General features: G+C 41.0%; 3 protein-coding genes across 3 annotated transcripts; 2 read left to right on the top strand and 1 right to left on the bottom strand.

Annotated features, from left to right (window-relative positions):
• Positions 1-621: 621 nt before the first annotated feature.
• Positions 622-1,986, top strand: LOC141017161 (transcription factor HES-1-A-like). The gene is made up of 4 exons (XM_073491792.1): positions 622-810; positions 905-1,000; positions 1,104-1,191; positions 1,447-1,986. Exons 1-4 carry the CDS (start codon positions 703-705, stop codon positions 1,902-1,904), a joined length of 750 nt encoding a protein of 249 aa, XP_073347893.1. The 5' UTR covers positions 622-702; the 3' UTR covers positions 1,905-1,986.
• Positions 1,987-10,694: 8,708 nt separating this feature from the next.
• On the bottom strand, positions 10,695-13,670 carry LOC141016340 (uncharacterized). Its single transcript, XM_073490636.1, has 2 exons — positions 13,501-13,670; positions 10,695-13,326 (listed from the first exon to the last, which is right to left on the bottom strand). The coding sequence occupies exon 2, from the start codon at positions 13,318-13,320 to the stop codon at positions 11,755-11,757; it is 1,566 nt and encodes a 521-aa protein (XP_073346737.1). The 5' UTR covers positions 13,321-13,326; positions 13,501-13,670; the 3' UTR covers positions 10,695-11,754.
• Positions 13,671-14,079: 409 nt separating this feature from the next.
• Positions 14,080-18,587, top strand: cldn1 (claudin 1). The gene is made up of 4 exons (XM_073490638.1): positions 14,080-14,495; positions 16,263-16,427; positions 16,687-16,771; positions 17,956-18,587. Exons 1-4 carry the CDS (start codon positions 14,273-14,275, stop codon positions 18,116-18,118), a joined length of 636 nt encoding a protein of 211 aa, XP_073346739.1. The 5' UTR covers positions 14,080-14,272; the 3' UTR covers positions 18,119-18,587.
• The last annotated feature ends 912 nt before the right edge of the window (positions 18,588-19,499 follow it).

The raw sequence follows: 19,499 nt of genomic DNA, 5'->3' as shown, positions 1-19,499 counted from the left end.
ATAACAACTTATGCTAAACTGCATTTTTTTGTCAAAACATGGAAACAGTGCAATCTGAAGTAATATAATGAAGAGGAGAAACAAGTCTATGTATCTAGTATTTTATGTGATAAAAATCAATCGTAAATAATGTATTAGTAAATTATCAGCATAAAAAGAGATTAAACTACCAAATCAACTAATGGATTTAACATTAATTACAGTTTAATCTGCTTTTTAAATAACTTTTTATCACAATAAATGTCTCATCAACACATTAGATCTTCATGGCGCACAGTTGATCTAATCTCACAGGTAACACACCTGGTCTGCAGCACTTCTCTTCACTATAAAGTAACTCTTCCGTGTAAAAACTCTCTCTCAGCATCCCGACAGGTAGCCAATGGGAGCGCCTGGTCGCACGAGCCCGCCGCCCCCGGCACCGTATCCCGCGCGCTCATTGGCCGGACGGATGAAACCGGGGAAACTCGCACACGAGCCGCTCGCGTGCAGGCTCGGGCTGTGCAGATAAAGCTCGAGGTGCTGGAGTCAGGAGCGGACTGACGGCTGCTGAGAGGCTGGCGACCGGACAGGAGCCACTTATCACCAGTAAACTGCTCTGTGTGCCAGGAGAAGGCGGGACTCACCCTCACAGGACTGGACTGACTTGTTTCTGTCACTGATAAAGTTTTTGTTCGGACTGGTTTTATCTCAAACTTTAAGATGCCAACCGGTACTTTAGAGAGGACGTCTCCCTCCTCTGTGGCTGCCACACCGGCCAGCGGGGAGTCCACACCCGACAAACCCCGCACCCTGTCGGAGAACAGAAAGGTACATGAAGTAGCTGCTGTGAAAACATGTTTGCTGGCTATTATTTTTTATCTTGAAAACAATCATCTCAACTGTTGTTTTTGTTTGTTTCAAGTCCTCCAAACCCATCATGGAGAAGCGGAGACGAGCGCGCATCAACGAGAGTCTGGGCCAGCTGAAGACCCTCATCATGGACGCTCTCAAGAAAGATGTGAGGAGATATAAGAAAATCACATTTCTGTTCCAAGATAAATTGAGTTTAGGAACCAAGTGATCAAATTCAGCACTAACTGGTCACTTTTGTATCCGTTTAGAGCTCCAGACACTCCAAACTGGAGAAGGCGGACATCCTGGAGATGACAGTGAAGCACCTCAGGAACCTGCAGAGACTCCAGATGTCTGGTAAGTCTCTGGATGGACCGTGTTGATGTGCTGCAGTCATTCTCGGATGTCTAACTTTAGATGGTAAACATGTTCCCACTGGTCTCTGAGATTTACTGCCTGCTCACAGCTGGTGCGCTCCGCATTAAGAACTGATCTCAAAAGGCCTCAAATGCATGAATACGATCCATTTTACATCATTTAAATCAGCCGATGTGTGCAATTATTTATCTATTTATATGATTTTAATGTGTGTGTTTGTATTTTCCCCTCCAGCTGCTGTGAACACAGACCCATCAGTCCTGTCTAAATACAGAGCCGGCTTCAGTGAGTGTGTCGGAGAGGTCACCCGCTTCCTGTCCACCTGTGAAGGGGTGAACACAGAGGTGAGGACTCGCCTCCTCGGCCACCTGTCAGCCTGTGTCACCCAAATCAACGGCGTCAACTTCTACACGCCTCACCCAGCTGGGGCACTGACAGGCACACAGATCCCAGCTGCGCCCGCTCCACTGATGCCCTGCAAAAGCGGCGCGGCGATGCACGTCTCCCCGGACGCCGTGAAGCTGTACGGCGGCGGCGGCGGCGGCGGCTTCCAGGTGGTGCCCACGCCGGATGGACAGTTTGCTTTCCTCGTTCCCAGCGCGGCTCTCGTGCCTCTGAGCGCACAGGGCAGCCATCACATGTCACCTGTTGCACCGGCGGTCACGTCAGACTCTGTGTGGAGGCCGTGGTAGGACATCAGCTCAAGGAAGGACTATCACATGATGACACACGATTTTTGTACATTTTGTAAATGTTTTCTAAAACCCACCTGAGAGGGATGTTTACACACATTTGCGTTTTTTTTATACATGGACATTAGATGTTCTTGCCTCTTTGCTCGCTGTGATTTTCTCTGATGTTGTTATGGGCTCAGGAGGTCGAGAAGATCCTCGAAAAGCTCTTGAAAAGCACTGTATTTTTGTGAGATTAATAAAATGTTTCTATGATGTTTACTACAATGTTTGCTGCGCTGATGTCTTTGTCATTTCTCTTCTCACGGACTGCGACACTTCACCTCAGACCCGTGGAAGTCATTTCACGTTTAAACATATCCCCACTTCTGTGTGTGACTTGTCCACACCTGATCATCCTGTTCACGGTGACAGGCAGACCTGCTCTGCAGAGAGTATGAATACCTCTCTAATGAGGTAAGGAACCCGAGAGGTCGTGTTGAGCCCAGAAGGCATGCTGTCAGGGCAGGGGAGGCGGGTGGAGCAGGTGGAGCTGGGTCTCTTGACACGCGCAGGCCTGACTGCTGCTGCCAGATGGGAAATCATGCTGAAACTGATAGAGGCACGATGGTGAACCCAGTGAGGGCGCTAAATGAAGCCCAGACCACATGAGATATTGGGTTCACTCACATGTTCTTACTTTCTGAGGTGTCTTCCCTCTAGATGAGCGATAACTCACATTCATAAAAACGATTCAACCCTTTTCACAAAGCATATCTGATTTAAAAAATGCTTCGAGTGTATTATTTGCATAATAGCTTGTCAGCCCTGCAGAGCCCGTCCAATCGTCCTCCATTTAGTGGACAGTTGATGGGCTGACGGGCCCAGCGTGCGTCCTGAGCGTGGTGCTCACACCGCAGGACACAAGCAGAGCGTGACCAGAGGTCACAGGTGCCCCTCATTCACACTCCGAAGACAAACGCAGCTCTGCCAGCATGTTGCCTTGAATCTGGCAACCCATCAACAGACCTGGCAGCCCATCACCAGAAGACAGGGCCTCCCTTTGACAGCATCAAACAGTGGCACCTCCAGAGGCAAAACGCACACACAATCCACGAGCGCTGGGTTGTTCCTGATTTAATATTCATGGAATTTAAGGGATTAGATCATAACAGAGGTAAATGCTGCAGTGACCACTTTGTTTCTTAAAGAACTGGTGCACGATATTCTGCACTCTTTTAAGGAGCAAATACTGAAATTAGTTTTTTAATTCTGCCTTTCAACGTAGACGTCAGTGTAAATGCAAGTCAAATCATCTGCCACTTTAAATCTTATTAAATCTCCTCACTTTGTGCAAATGATACAGTCAATTAAGTTTACATCTCTGTTTTGGCACAGCTGAGACACGACTGGCAGTAAGGAGGACTTAAAGACAAAAATACAGCTCCCCCTCCTATCAGAGCATCCTTTGAGGAGACCCTCCGAAACACAAAAACAAAGACGGGCCCCTCAGTGGCTCAATGGATCCTCTCTTTGTGACCCTCTCCATCTTCATAAAGGGCCTTCCCCTTGTTTATCCAGGAAGAGGTTTAATGGCTGGTGGGGTGGAGGGGTGATGGTGGTGGTGGGGGACCATGCTGTCACTTTCACAGTGCTAAAGAAGGCTTATTGTTGCCCGCTCCCAAAGGTCCTGCTCTTAAAGACTTTTGAGAACTCCTCGGGCCAGGCTGTTCTCTTCAGATAAGAGGAGCTGGGAAGTGCTGGCAGGTTGCTCCAGTCCATACCTACAGCATATGTGATGGAGAAGCTGGAGTGGTTTGGATGGAGGAGCTTCCGCAGTTTTCATGCCATTCTTGAGGCAATTTGAGCTGTTTACTGGGGTCTTTTGTCTAATTGTTTATTATCCCCTCTCCCTGCCCCTCCCTGATCGACTCTTCAGTTTGATGCAGTATTTTCCCAAACCTCGTGAAGCAGAGAAGTAAACATGGAGCAGAGAAGGGTCTGCCCCTTTGCTCCGCTCTGTGATTGATGGCCTCCCCTCACAAACACAGTGACAACAGTGACAGGTTCCCTGACACTCACCGGAAACCTTCACCGCCTCCGCCTCTGCGGGTGGATCGGCGTAGTATTGTTCTTAGGGTTGTTATGGTGCCTGATGGGGGTCGAAGTAGTCAGCGGCGGTTCACATCAAGGCTAATGAATGGATTATGCACTCGATATCAATAGTGAATGAACAATGCTCCTTGTCCCTTCACTCCAATTCATCCCTTTTTGATTTAGCTGGTTGTTTTTGAAAAACTCAACAACATACTGGTGGAAGTGGAGCTTCCGGGGGGTGAATTTAGGATCAGTGTGACACGATAACACTGGAAGTGGAAAATTTATGACTTTGGACCCACACAGAGTGATGATGGTGTGGCCATTAAAACCAATAACTCTGGTGCTACATCACAAGTCGTCGCATCTTCAAAGGAGACGTTGTGTTGGATGTCGGGGAGGGGGAGTGGAGGTCTTGTTTTCTCTGAAGTTATTGGCCATATGCTCATGAAGGCTTATGAAGAGGAACGTAAAGATACACTTTCACTGCAGGCGTCCCTTCAAAATGAGACATCTTCTAATACAAATTCCAGTTACAGTCTTAACTTTTTGGCAAGAATGGCAAACTATATGTGAGGTGTAGACTGAGGAGTTAAAGGGGAGGCTCAAAGGATAAGTCTAGATTATTACGAGAGACTGACGAATACATCAGTTGGGCAATATTTGCCCATCACAGATATATTGGTATCGGCATTTATGTCTGATATGCACCAATATGAAACCTTTTTTTTAATAAGAATATTATTTAGAGAAGGTGTTTGGGGTAATCTATCATGTTTTTAATTCCCAGTGAGTTACGTTTACTGTTTTGGTGCACTCTGATTATAAGGTATACTATAAGGTTAATTGTTGAACTTGTGTCTGATAATCACATATAAACTGTATGTATGAATATGAATATCGACCATTATATCAATATCGCAATTTGTACTCCCTTATATGGATATCTGCATCTGCCCCCAAAATCCAGTACCAGATGGCCTCTAATTACAACTCACCAAGTTGTAGATGACATCGCTAATACTGATGTTAGATTCACAAACAAATTGTTTGTTTTGGACAATTATTAGAGAGGAGCAAAAGGTACCTTGGGTACCTACACTGGGCCAAGATGTGACAATTGTGTAACCCTCGTCATGCTGCATGACGCAGTCTCTCGCTCTCTCTTTATCAGTGTTTCCTGTCTGCCTCCTGACAATATAATATCAATGGAAAGCTGAAATGCTCCAACAAATTATCCAAAAGCAAACTATAATCTTGTTAGAATGTTGGCTTGTCTATAACCTGTCAGATGATCAGAAATGTTGCAGACAGTTAAGCTAAGTGCCTCTTAGCCTGCTGAACCTGGTTGTAAAAATATCACTCAACAATTACTTTGGATGGTTCAATTGATGAAAAAAAACAAAAAACAAGTTCAGTAGGAACATCTTCAAATAACTGACCATTTATACAATTAGATTTGGGGGGAAGGCTGTGCTGCCCTTTAAAAATTCCTCCAACAATCAGGCCTTTGCTAACCTCCGCCCGGAAGAGAAAAGCTTCCTGCACAGCATGTACTTCAAGGCTGGTGGTGCTGGTGACTGCAAGCTGAATACATAATCATACAAAAACTGTGTTTGTGGCAGAGAACATACACTGACCCCACAATAAAGGCAACTCTTGTGTTATATTTTGCCAGATGATATTTTTGCAGGTTTGACATTTTCTATTCTGACACACATGAACATGTTGGGCTGGGTCAGAGGAGGCTGCAGCAGCTAATGGCAGTAGTGACGACTGAGAGGTGTTACATTATAATGGCCACGCTTTGCAACTACATGAACACGATAGGACATTACTGAGAGTTGAGAGTCAGAAGCCAGAGATTGTGAAGCATGAATGAAGCAGCCAGTCATCTGATGCAACTGTGACTTTATAGTGTGCAGCCTGATTTACTATTCCTCTCCATCTGTAATAAACTTGAATCATCCATAAACTTTTTTTTATAGCTTTATGATTTGTTTTCATACTACTGGTATATCATACATAAATCACACTGTATACAGGGTTTATAAGCCATAATTAAGACTCATGATTTATCTTATCGCCTTCACAATTAAAATGTATACTGTGAAATTCTAGCTGATAAGTAGAGACCAAAATATGAAGCCAAATTGCTTTCAACAAGCTCAGCATTCACAAAGAAAGTAGATGGCTATTTGCACCATCGGTTTGCAATCCCTGGTAAACACAGAGAAGAAGAAGAACAAGGGTAAAGGGAGGAAGGAAAATGTTAACACGACAAATCCTAGTAGAGCTATGAAATATTAAGTAATCCGTCTTTGCTCACTACATCTTCATAATCTGTCTCCCTCAGGTGTGCCTTATTGAGGTGAACTTATTTTTAAGATACAAAAATGTGAAATTATCGGTTATCTTATCGGTATCGGCCATGACCAGCAGGTATTTATCAGTTATTGTATCAGCCGAAATCCATATTTTGTTTCACTAATTGTAACTAATCAGAATCAGAATCAGAATTTGTCCCGCAAACGGGGAAATTTCTTTGTCACAGCAGCCAAAGGACAGTAATTACAATAAACAATAATAAAAAGTAAAAAAATAAACAATATAATAAGAAGATAAGAAATAGAATTTACTCGTATATACATAATATTTACAATATGAACACTGTACTAATATTTACAATATGAACAGTGTAATTATAAACAGTGTGGGCAGTGTATTTTTATTTACAAATAATAAATATGGGTATTAAAAATTGTCCAGTTAGTGCAAACCAAATGGTTTTATAGATGTGCTATGAATCATTTAACCAGAACTAAGCACTCAGTAGACACCTTTAGCACGACTTTAAGGTGACCACATTATGAAAATCTCTTTGATTGGTGTTTATTTTTCTCTTGAATGATTGATCTTAAAATCTCCAGGACTCCCACTAAACTCCCACTTACTTTTGAGAAGAGCTGTAAAGCATGTGGACCAAAATACATCGCCAACTTATTAATGTAAACTGCAGACTGTGGTTTTGTGCAGCACTGCTGGGAAATGAAGTTCTCTCAGTTTTGACACAAGATTTGTACCTGATGCGGGCATACTCTTCAACTGTTATGTGAATGGTGCTTCTTAGCAGTGCTTTACTACGACATCATTTGTGAAGCACACTCAAGCAACATCTTAGTATTTCTTTCCATGGTGCAACAATGGCCTCTCCAGAAATTACTTCTACTGCTTGAAATTGAAGTGTGGGAGGTATTTCAATTGTTTTGCTGTGACTCTTCACTATACAACGAGGGGCTGCATGCATGCATAATAAAACCTCTCAAACTGTGGAGCTGCAAACAAAACAAGGATAGTGGTATGAGAGCAACGTCCACAGGGCCACAGCTCCTGATTCATCCTCCATAATTGTAATGTGATGATAAGGAGCTTATAGCCTCTTGTTATCATCCCATAGGGACGGACAAGACAAAAGCCAGTGTACCAGTATGCTAAAAGATTACCATTCTGGTGACATCTCTGCGTCCACTTAACACCCACATCAGGTCAGCTGTTCTTAATTTGGTCAGCATCGCCAATATAGCCTCCACCCGGGGGTCTGGGTGCACTGAGGGGTAAATATTGACCCTTGTTTGTAAGCAAGGCTCACATTTTGAGTGTGCAAAATGGCCTATTTGTGTTCTTGAGATGTTTAGGTCATTGTGTCATGGAGGATGTGTATCACGATCTGATTGGCTGAGAGGGAGGTTCTAATAGACACCTACCCACATAATGGTAACTGGTGTTGGTTATCATTTCACGATTGAATGAGCTCATTTAATTCAAGCTTAAAAAGAGAAACAATGGGCGTGATAAGTAAAGTAGAGATAAATCTTCCATTAATTTCTTTTGTCCTCAACACTGAGACATTTTTAATACAGCATGATATTATTAACAATAAAATTGTCGATTGGACAGCGACATGATTAGCTTACATTTTCAGATCAAAACCTCTCCTCTTGAATCCTTGCCCCGGGCACTGAGTCTCTGATGACCTCTGCTCTTTGTCCCGAGGACTCGGCCCTGCCCTCGACACCTCCCTCCTCACCGGCCTGGTCTAAACTCTGTGGGAAACCCCCCGGTGCTTTGTGTTGTTTCGGACATTTTGTGTGTGACCAGATAATGTCTGCACCCCTTTCTTTCTTCTTTCCTCTCCCCTCTGAAGAGCTGCTGTGAGGAGCGTGGTGACCGACGCTAACTGCCCACTAAGCAGGACAGGGAGATAGGATCTGACCGTGGGGGTTAGGAGCTACTTTTCATCGTGCCTCAGGACTGCGCTCACACCCTGCTGTTGTTAGTTTGCCCAGCAATACGCAGCAGTGATGGATGCTGACAGGTGGTTGGGCATTGAAGATAACTCTATTAACGTCAGAAACTATGCTGTACCCAACAGTGGTTTCATCTTTACAAACATACCAAATACACTGAGCTCAGTTTTTGCGAAATAAGTATAAAATGATGCATAAAACATTTGTTCTTTATCTGAAGCTGCTGTGCAGCTAAAAACACAGCACTTCAGTTTGAGTATATATACGTAGATACAGAATATGCTGAAGACAATATTATCATAGATTCCATAAAAGTGATTTTGTCTACATTTTAACCTATCAATGACTAACGTTTTGCTTTTGTTTATGTTAGAAACACAAAAATTTGCTGTGGACAGGTCAAGACAAGAAGCTGCACATTACAAACTTAAAATGTTTAATTTAACATATTTATAAAGCCTATATATAAGCCATTGTTAGACATATTTGATTTTGTTTGAGTATGACTGTCATTTGACATACTAAGTATCACTTTTACTATCTAATATTATTGAAATTACAGTTGTTCTGAATCCAATGGTACCAAGCATGTAATATAAATCTTTGTAGTTTTTGAGAAACAGCCGTTAATCACATGGGGTTAAGAAGCTCAAGGCTGCATTTGTTTTGCATAAAAAGCTGTAAACACATTGTTGACATATTACCAACTTGCACAGTAGATATTGCTAATGTGTTAGCATACAGTCGCTTATTTTTAGCAAGCATGAAGCAACATTAGCAGTTAGGAGTCAAGTTTCTGTTGACCAGATGAAGGTAAGTCCTGCCTGTCCTCTTGGCTCAGTTATGCTCCCCCTCAACTCTTTAGCTTCTGAATGCTCCATTATGTTCATTAGTTAGTTGCTAACTTTGTCTGCTATTTGGTGCTGGGCAGGTAGCGTAGCGTGCATTAAAGCCTATCATAGCTTTCTTACTGAAAACAACTGCTTGTTGTGGCTGGAAACAAAATTGATGAGAGCAATAGAGTTGCTCTGAAAATTACTAAGTACAGCTACTATCCAAAAATCACTTCACAATAACGAGAACAATATTAAAGAAAACCAAAAATAATTGAATGTTTTGTCTAAAATAATGTGTTTTGTTTTGACTTTGATATATCTTATTAGTCTACATGATATTTGATATGTCTACATCAACCCCAGCCCCCTCACTGAATACAGATATGCTCTTAACGACTTCCACGTGTCTTGTTGCTCGTTAGTTAACAACCCAGTACTTTAAATATCACATTTATCCCATAGTTTTGGTCAAGTGAGGATTACCTCCAATTTAAGGCCGTCCCTCCAAACTGTGGAAGGAAGACAGCCACCACTTTTTGTCATGTGAATTGTGATGTCATTCAACTCGGACCGAGGACCCAATCGACCCCCTGGCCTTTGACCCTTATTAACCCTGGGTTAGAGTGCTGTATTCAAGGTGTAGCCATCTGTGTGCCTTGTTGTGTCAAGGCTTCCCTCCTCCCTCACTCTTTATCATCCGTCCCAGTATTCAGGAGCAGTGGAGTGATCAGAGGAGGACTTTTCAAACCCAGAGATGACAGGATGGGTCACTGCTGCAATCCTGTTTAATTTTGAACTATATGTGCCAAGGCAGTGTTGAAATGTAAGTAAAGTAAGTATATCTATCAACATTTATTTTTAGGTATTCGTACAATAATTTAATAAATATTTTTTTATACTATTTTATAAATCTACCCCACTGCATTTTGGGAGGGTGATGTTGTACATTTAACTGCATGACAACTACATTAACAGGTTATGTTGCATATTTTGATTTTACATACAAATCTGATAAGTGCCAAAAAAAAATAATGCGTTGCTAAAGGTTAAACTAGCTAGCTCTTAGTCAAAAGTAGCATTAACGGATAAGTTCACCCCAAAATGAAAATTCAGTCATTATCTACTCACCCCCATGCTTATGGAAAGTCGAGTGAAGTTTCATAGTCCACTTGTTTTAAATGTCACAAAGCAACCCATAAAATGGCTCCATACAGCTCATCTGGTGTAATCTAAGTCTGCATACACATGAATTAAAATGCTGTATACACATGAATGCATAAAAATAAAAAAATATATATGCTAAATCAAATTCTATTCTATATACTTATACGTTTAAGGACATTCTGCTGATAGTACTTGTGTTGATAGTGCAGAATTTTTACATTGTGGTATGAAACATTTTACTTAAAGCAACATTTGGTAACTTTTTTGTTTACTTTAAAATAACAGCTTCAAAATCATGTAGATGGTTCAGTGTCTTGTAACAGGGTGAATGGTGTCTCTGTCTCGGCCACTCCGCCTCTCTATCACTTGTGTTTGCACTATGTAACTTCAGTGAGAGGGGACGATCACAGTGTTACATACATGTTTACTTCAACGTAAAAGTTTTCAACACATAACATTGTTATGACATAATGAGTTTTGTTTGTAGCCAGCACCTACATTACGTCTGACAAACTGTTACAAAGCTGGCGTTTGTATTAACGACAGAGGTGTTCCACTCAGAAACTGTGGGGGGCCAATTTCTACATAATGTTGCTTTAAGTGAAGGATCTGAATATTTAATACTTGTTCCATCACAGCCCTAAGGAGAAACTCTGTTTCCTGTCTTTTCAAAGTGTTGTTTCAATTCAAATTAATCATTTGATGATGCAAATACGTCATTTTATTGACATTTCACATCGGCAGTGTGTTCCAAAACTTCTCGGTGACTCCATGGTTGATCAGTTTGACAACATCATGACTTTAGCGTAGTGGTTATCAAGATGTCTGAAGACAGTCATCAACAGGGGAACCAGAGACATCTACTGTAGATTCAGCACATGCTAGCAGATGATTTACATGCAACTCATAGTTCCTTTTAGCAGTGATCCGGTCTTAAAGGGGCACTTTGTAGTTTTGGAGAAGAAATTCAAACTCAGATTTTTAATATTTACAATATTAATGAGGTAATAATACAAAGTCAGAAATATTTATTTTTCCCATAACTGAATAAACAAGCTGTTCTCAGAGGAAAATAAGGTCCCAGAACACTGTTTGAAGCTAGAAAGGTGGCAGGGTCCGCCACATATAAAAAAAGTAAAACAGTATGAGTGTTGTCCTTTAAGGTCAGTTTGTTTATTCAGTCAGGAAAGCAAAGAGAGTTTGTTGATTTCCCAAAACTACATAGTGCACCTTTAAAAAGTAGTGGCTTGAACTTTGAACCCTACAGGAAAAGGGTTCATCCACCCCTCTTATCATTCAGCAGCATGCATGTAAACTGGTTATCAGTTGCTGATGAGTTACAGGTTTGTTTACAGTATTGACTGTGACAGTCAGAACATCCTGTATGATGTGACTCCTTCAGTGAATAAAGGCCAAATGCATGAGGACATATTTACACAGAGAACAAAGTCTAATTAACTTGGAGAACTAGTGAATGGGGCTTTCGATCGTGGTCTCATTGCTACATTGAGAATATTCAGGCTCAATATTGAAAGTATGCTCCTTAATACTGCCGTCATTCTCCTGAAGCTGTACCTTCAGAGTCAGTGGAGAGCATTTATCCACTTTACACTTGATGATCACGGTGTTATTGAAAGCTTCTTGGCTACAGCGGCTGAGATCAGGCACCTCATCTTGAGTCAGCCGACACACCAGCTGCTCTCTGTCGATGGAGGCGACTGGCCGCCGCCTCAGAAAGCCGGGGCTCTCGCAGAGCACCCTGTCAACCATCTCTATGTCCTGGCTGTTTCTCAGCACCCAGTCATGCAGATACCACATGTGGCAGTCACATTTCCAGGGGTTTCCATGCAGTCTCACTGTGTGCGGGATGGCAAAAGAGTCTAAAAGGCCCCATGGCATAGTTTCCATCTGGTTGTCATTGAGGTAGAGCTGCTGAATGAGCATCTGGTCCTCGAACACTTTGGCGTCCACTTTGCTCAGGCTGTTCTTGTTCAGGTGGATTGTCTCGATGTTAAATAGACTGCTAAAGATCATTTCGGGCAGTGAGGTGAGCTGGTTTTCAGACAGGTCCAGATTCTCCAGGGCTGTAACATTTCTAAAAACATCTTCAGGAAGGCTGGAGAGCTGGTTAGAGGACAAATTAAGGTCGGAGAGAGATGTAAAACTGCTTAGAGAGGACAGCTCTGTCAGTCTGTTGCCTTTAAGGTTCAGTTCCGTCAAATTTGAGGCCTCGAATCCAAACACTTTATCGCTGAAAGTTGTTAGAAGGTTACCACGGAGGTTCAACACCTGCAGTTCAGTTAACACAAAGAAGATGCCATCAGAGAGCTCTGATATCTTATTCCCCTCCAGATGAAGCTCTGTCAGCCGAGAAATATTGTGGAACGTGTCAGATGTAAGCTCGCTGATGAGGTTGTGGTTCATTTTCAGGATCTCCAGTCTTGCGAGACCTGAAAAAGTCAGTCTTTCGAGCTTATTTTGGGACAAATCCAGGACACGCAGATTTTGGAGGTTCGTAAAGAGAAATGTAGGCAGATCTGAGATGACGTTGCCCTTCATCTGCAGAGTTTCCAGCTGGATAAGAGAGTCAAACATGCCAGGGAGCACCGTCTTCAACCCGTTGTAGTTAAGCTTCAGTTTGGTCAAGTTTTCCTGCTTGTCAAATGTCCCCTTAAATAATTTGTCTAGCCAGAGGCTCCCACTGACTTCCAGCTCCTGCAGCCTAACCAGATGTTCAAAAGCCTGAGAGTGAATGCTTCTCAGTGCATTATTTAGGAAGACGAGCTTGGTGAGTTGGGGGCTATCGTTTAAAGTGTGTGAGAACAGGTACTGCAGATCGGATGATATTATGATAAAGTCCTTGACCTGCCTGGACATGTTCCTGGGTAAATATGACAGCCCTCCATCAGCACACAGCACTTGGGTTGAAGTGAAACAGTGGCATTTGAATGGACAAGAGGTTTGTGAGCCCGTGTTGCCTTTGGGACAGAGAAGCAGTGCCAGGATCACAATCAGGCCCAATTCTTTGTCCATGTTTTACTGTCAAAACATGAAGAAAGCTTGTATGACTGAACAGGAAATCAAAGTTGATATTGATTAAAGCAGAAATGCATACAACTCAAGCTTGTCTTTCTTTAGCATCCATTCACCCACAAAAAGAAGAATCAGCAACAAAGTATATTTTTCTATTTAGATAAATGAAATTCAACAAACCTCGGTCTTGCAGCGATCCCACAGCATTGAAACAAATTTCCTTGTGGACACAAAGTGCAGCCGACAACAAGTCTGAATTAGGCAAGACAAAACCTTTGGTCGGTGGCCAGCTTCTGCCATGGTTTCATCTGCTCGCAACAAAAAGAGTGAAAAATCCTGTAATCCAGCCAATCAGTTCACAGAGCAGAATGCAGGTGACTGATATTGTTGCTAGAATGTACAAAATATAGAAAAGAGCAGAGGAATTTTGTCTTAATTTTAAATTAAGACAACATTTTTTAAATGTTGGTTTCAGCAAAAGAGTTGAGTAAGAGATGAGTCACTATTTACCAAAACAGAACAAATAGATCAGAGGACATGTGCTCTCCTGTGAAAACTGAATCATTCTTTCATTTCATGTTTTTTTTTTAGGGTTAACACCCCTAATACTACTACTACTGATAACACTATGATATTTCTAGCAACACAAAACCCAATTTCCATCCCGGCAGTCAATAAAGTATTTCTGATTCTTACTGTAAGGCTGTAAGTTCAGGAGTAAAGTTGCAGGAGAGCATCACCTCCACCAGATGTCCTCCTGCTCCTCCTAACCTCAGCCTGAGGTAAGCACATTCCTGGATCCTCCCTTTCCTCTCCTCTGGGGTTTTACCTGATGATGCACAGGCAGAGAGACTGTTTGGGATCAGATCCACCACCCCAAACCAGCTGGAACTACATCAAGAACGTTTTGAGAACTTTTTTTCCATTTTCTGGAACTTTTTCCCACTAAACAATGGCCAATGCAGGCATTCAGCTCCTTGGCTTCACGCTGGCCTTCCTGGGCGTCATTGGCTCCATAGCATCCACAGCCATGGTGGAATGGAAAGCTTCGTCCTACGCAGGAGACAACATCATCACAGCTCAGGCGATGTATGAGGGGCTGTGGAAGACCTGTGTATCACAGAGCACTGGTCAGGTTCAGTGTAAAGTGTATGATTCACTCCTCCAGCTGCCAGGTAATGTTGTGTTACATATCTTGTTTTCATGAAACCTTTTGTAAGACAAACAACTGATCATGTGTCCTTAATTTCTTCTTCTACAAAAATATGTGTGGAAAGAAAATGGGTCATGGGACAATGAACTGTGCATTTCTCAAACATTTGATTTCTTTCAATAAAATGTACATTTTTTGAAATGCCTTAATAGTTTAGGAATCACCGGCCTGTATGCTGTAAAACAGGAATGTGTAATTCTCTCTGGTCATTCAGACGACCCTGGAGGTTTAAGAAAGGGCCCTCTTCTCTCTTTGTAAGACCTCCTTGCGTGCAGAGACATGTCAGTTAAATACCAGCAGCCGGCCCATCAAACAGAAACTTCTCTTTCTATTCAAAACGAAGAAAAGTTGTGGACAGGTGGATTTCAAATTTACATGTAGCTGCGTGAATGGGTCTTTATTTTCTGTATCAGAAAAGGCTGATATCAATTACATCAGATAAAAAAAATCCTTGAATGAATGTTTGGAGTAGATCTCTGCTGGATGTGACTCATGCCATCCGAACTCCACCTGTTTTATGCCTGTTGTAAACAAGAGGAACACTGAGATTCAATAAAGAGATACTAACTAACTGCATACAAAACTCTGCTTGATTGACGATCTTGATCTCAGATTTAAGCTTTTATTTAAAGGTCATATTGATAACTTTTTTACGTAGACAAATCTCATTTTAAATAAAACATCTACAGAGCTTGTGGAAAGGTGCATAATAAAAGTACCTCTTTTCCTTAAAAAAACATTATTATGATTGTGAAATAATAATTCTACGATGTTTTTCGGGTTCAAAATTATTTTTTGTTTATATCTGTGTATGAATTCTGACAATTGGTTCCAACTTTAACAACATTTATGAACCAATAGTATAACAGCGTTGGAATTACAATGTAAAGTTCCATAGTACGCATCCAGCATACTTTACGTTAATGTTAAGTATGCTAACGTTAGCTAATGTAAGTGTTTGTGTTGGCTAGTGTCAACAACATTAGCGTTAGCTAGCTAGCTAGCATAAGCAAGCTAGTATAAGCAATGTTAGCTACCAAAAACTGGCAACCACTGGAGGGGGCAGACATATTGCACCTTTAAGATACATTAGAAATAGAGGTAAGTAAAATTAATATGAATTTGTACAGTTAAAAAACAGACAAAGAGTCAGGAAATTTGAAAACAGGTCTACCTGATGTACACTCAAATACTCAAACAAATGAATGAATGAATGAATGAATGCACATTTATTTCGAACATGTGAAAACAAATCAAAACAAAACAAAAAGTTACATTACTTAGACAAAAAAGCATAATAAAATGAAAAGCATGTTACAAGGTATATTCCATTAACAAGCATTGACATGCCCGAAAAGGAGTAGGAAGAAGTATACACTTAATTAATAATACCTCTTCTCCACAACTCAGCAATTAATCAAAATCAATTTACTTCCATTCCTGAACCTGTGTACCTTCGTACGCTCCCATCTATCTACAATTCGATATACTATATGTACAATTCATAAATCACATATTATATATAAATATATTTACATACACACCCCTATATGTGCTCAACACATGTACATATACTGTACATACCTACATGCACACACATCTACGTACACTCACACACATACAAATATACCTACATAGCTTATAATATAATATACATAATATATATACATTGACACAAATGTGAGATCTGCTCAAATCTGGTGGTCCCGTGCCATGTCGTTGTCTCCAGGGATTGTACTGGGCACACGAGGACTGATGCTGTGCGCCATCGTGCTGAGCATCATCTCTATCATGGTGGAGACGGTGGGCATGAGGTGCACCACCTGTATGGCAGAAGTACCGGAGCAGAAGGACAAAGTGGCTCTCGCTGGAGGAGTTATCTTCATTATTGCAGGTCAGAGTCCATTCAGGTCACTCACACCCTGCTTGAACATCACCTGGTGGATATGTTTTCCCCTAAAGATGTTCCACCAACCTACTGTCAGTTTCCTTTGACCACAATAATGCGAGAACATAATTTGGCTTGCAGCACTTTTTAAATTTTTTTTTTGTTTAAACTTCATAAATATGATAGATGACAGATGATACACTCCTGCATGTTTTAACCTGTATAATACAAACATCTAAAATGTTTTCATGCTCTTGTTTTCCAGGTCTGCTTGCTCTAGCGGGAACATCTTGGTATGGCCACAGAATAGCAGCGGATTTTTACAACCCATTCACACCCACTAATTCCAGGTGAGGTCATCCTTCTCTGTTGTTTAGTCTGGAATTCACAGTAATTATCAGGTAACACTGTAGCTGTGTATAATGACGCAGAGGACAAGCAGTCACCAAACTATCTTTTGTTATGCTGTCATTTTGTATCACACACTTAAACTAATAATACATAATATTTCCACATTGAAATGTCTTAAAACGTGGAGAAAACGTGATAAAGTTCACTCGAAGGTGCCCTTTCTGTGCGCTGGTGCCCCACCACATACAGCTAGCGCCCTTTTTTTTTCGCCTGTGCCCCTCAAACAGTACACCATTGTCTCACACTACTTCAAGATGTCAACAAATGACGCCTTTTGTGTTCATAACATATTACATATTGTGTTTTTAAAAGAATAGTTTGATATTTTCAGTGGTGGAACATGTACTCATCCTTTACTGAAGTAAAAGTAAAAAGTGCAATATTTGCTTCAGAGATATAGTTGTGTACAAGTATCAAGTAGCATAACATTGAAATTCCCAAGTAAAGCACAAGTACTTCGAAATTGTACTCAAGTACAGTACTCGAGTAGATGTACTGAGTTTATTTCCACCCCTGGATATTTTGAAAAATACTTACTGAACATGAAGCTACCGCCGGCAGCTGGTTAGCTTAGCTTAGCATAAGGACTGGACACAGTGAGAAACAACTAGCCTGGAGTCTTATCGTCACTGTGAGGTTGCTAGGCAACAAGTGGAGACTCCAGGAAGTCAATTTAGTCGGCCAAGAAAAGCTCCTGCTGTAAACCTACATGAAAACCCACAAGGTGACAACTGTGTTTTTTTGGACAGAGTCAGGCTAGCTGTCGGGTCTCCCTCTGTTTCCAGTCTTTATGCTAAGCTAAGCTAAGCTAACTGGCTGTTCCTTTACCGGACAAACATCAATCTTCTCATCTGACTCTCAGGAATTAAAATAAATAAGTGCACATCCCAAAATGTCTAAGTATTCCTTTAATTTCATGCTCAACTCAACAATAATAGCTTGAATTATTATTAATTTTAAAAAAACATTGTGATAATTGAATCAAATCAAACCGAACTGGATATAACATGATCAGTTTGTGTTTAGGCTTGTAATTCTGGTAAATTTGTGAAAAAAAATCCCCCTTTCCTGTCTTTTCTAAATGTCCATACAAGTCTGAGTGTGATGTGTGAATCATTCCCAGGTATGAATTCGGCAGTGCTCTGTATGTTGGATGGGGAGCTGCCTGTCTCACCATGATAGGCGGGGGCTTCCTCTGCTGCAACTGCTCCGGTGACGGCTCAGGGAAACAACCACGCTACCCAACGTCCCGCTCTGCAGGCCAGCCGGGCAATGATTACGTCTAGGACAGTCACTCCTTCTGCCCACATGGGAGAACACTGTCTTCCACACGGCTCTCAGATTTGTTTGATGCAACATGTATATTTGCAGGTGTTATATTTGGTGTATGTTTATATTTAACGGGAAATACACTCCATTCTTTTGCAGTCCATAATTAAAAAGGTTTGGGATCCCTCAAATTGGATTTTGAAGAGATGTACTGAATCAGGATACATTAATAAAATAATACATTGAATGAACAGTAAATTTCCCTTTAGAAGAAATTTTAAAAATATTGTAAAACTTGACTTTGCCCAAAATATGTTCAGAACATTTCAGGAGTTTCTTTCAACAACAGTCTTTGGATCAAAACTTTTATAATTTCATATAAATCGGCTCAGGGTGTTACTGTTTGACTTTTAGTATTTGCTTTTTTGTGGAGTGTAGCCATTATTCTTTTATATCATGTAAAATAAAAGCCTTGTTACTTTCTTATTATTGTATGTTTTCATAGTACTCAGGTTTGGTTTGTTTGATGTGTTTTACATACATGTAGATGGTCAAAATCAGCCCACACACAAACACGCACGCACGCACGCACGCACGCACGCACGCACGCACGCACACACACACACACACACACACACACACACACACACTTGATTACACTTACTTATTCATGTACAACAATGAAACATTCAAGGATAAGGCGGTGGTGGAATTAATTTTTCAGATTCTTTACTTAAGGAAAGTACAAATGCAAAAAAAAACCCCAACCCTTCAAAATAACTATCAGCAAACTTTACGTAACATATAAGTAAAAGTACTGATGGTGCAGTAAAATGATCCACTCACTGTCAGTGAGTCAGTGTTTTACTATTATAGCTGATGCTGTTGTAGATGTGCACGGTTGAGCTGATTTTAACTACTGTACATAGTGTTGACTACATAATCTATAGTAATCTATCATATTCTATAACATCATCATATGTTTGTAGAAGCAGGTATCTCTAAAAAGTCCACTTTCATGAGCTCGGAGAAGTTCAGTTAACTGAGGGGATGCGCCTTTGTAGAGTTTTTTTTTTTCAAATTCAAGTTAATTTAGGTTAATGGGGCACTATGTAGTTTGGAAAAGATAACATTTACAATAATAATGAGGGAATAATACAAACTCAGAAATATAACTGAATAAACAAGCTGTTCTCAGAGGAAAACAAAGTCCCCAGAACATGGTTTGGAGCTAGAAAGGTGGCAGGGTCCGCCACATATAAACAAAGTAAAACAGTATGAAACTGTGTTGTCCTTTAAGGTCAGTTTGTTTATTCAGTTTATTCAGTCATGAAAACAAAGAGAGAGTTTGTTATTTAGTTTGTTAAGGCATAAAAAAAAATCAGTCGATGGAAATCT

The sequence above is a fragment of the Pagrus major genome, chromosome 21, assembly GCF_040436345.1.
Source record: "Pagrus major chromosome 21, Pma_NU_1.0".
In the NCBI taxonomy this organism is placed as follows: domain Eukaryota; kingdom Metazoa; phylum Chordata; class Actinopteri; order Spariformes; family Sparidae; genus Pagrus; species Pagrus major.
The sequence above is the reverse complement of the archived record's forward strand: the minus strand, read 5'-3'. Positions and strand labels throughout refer to the sequence as shown.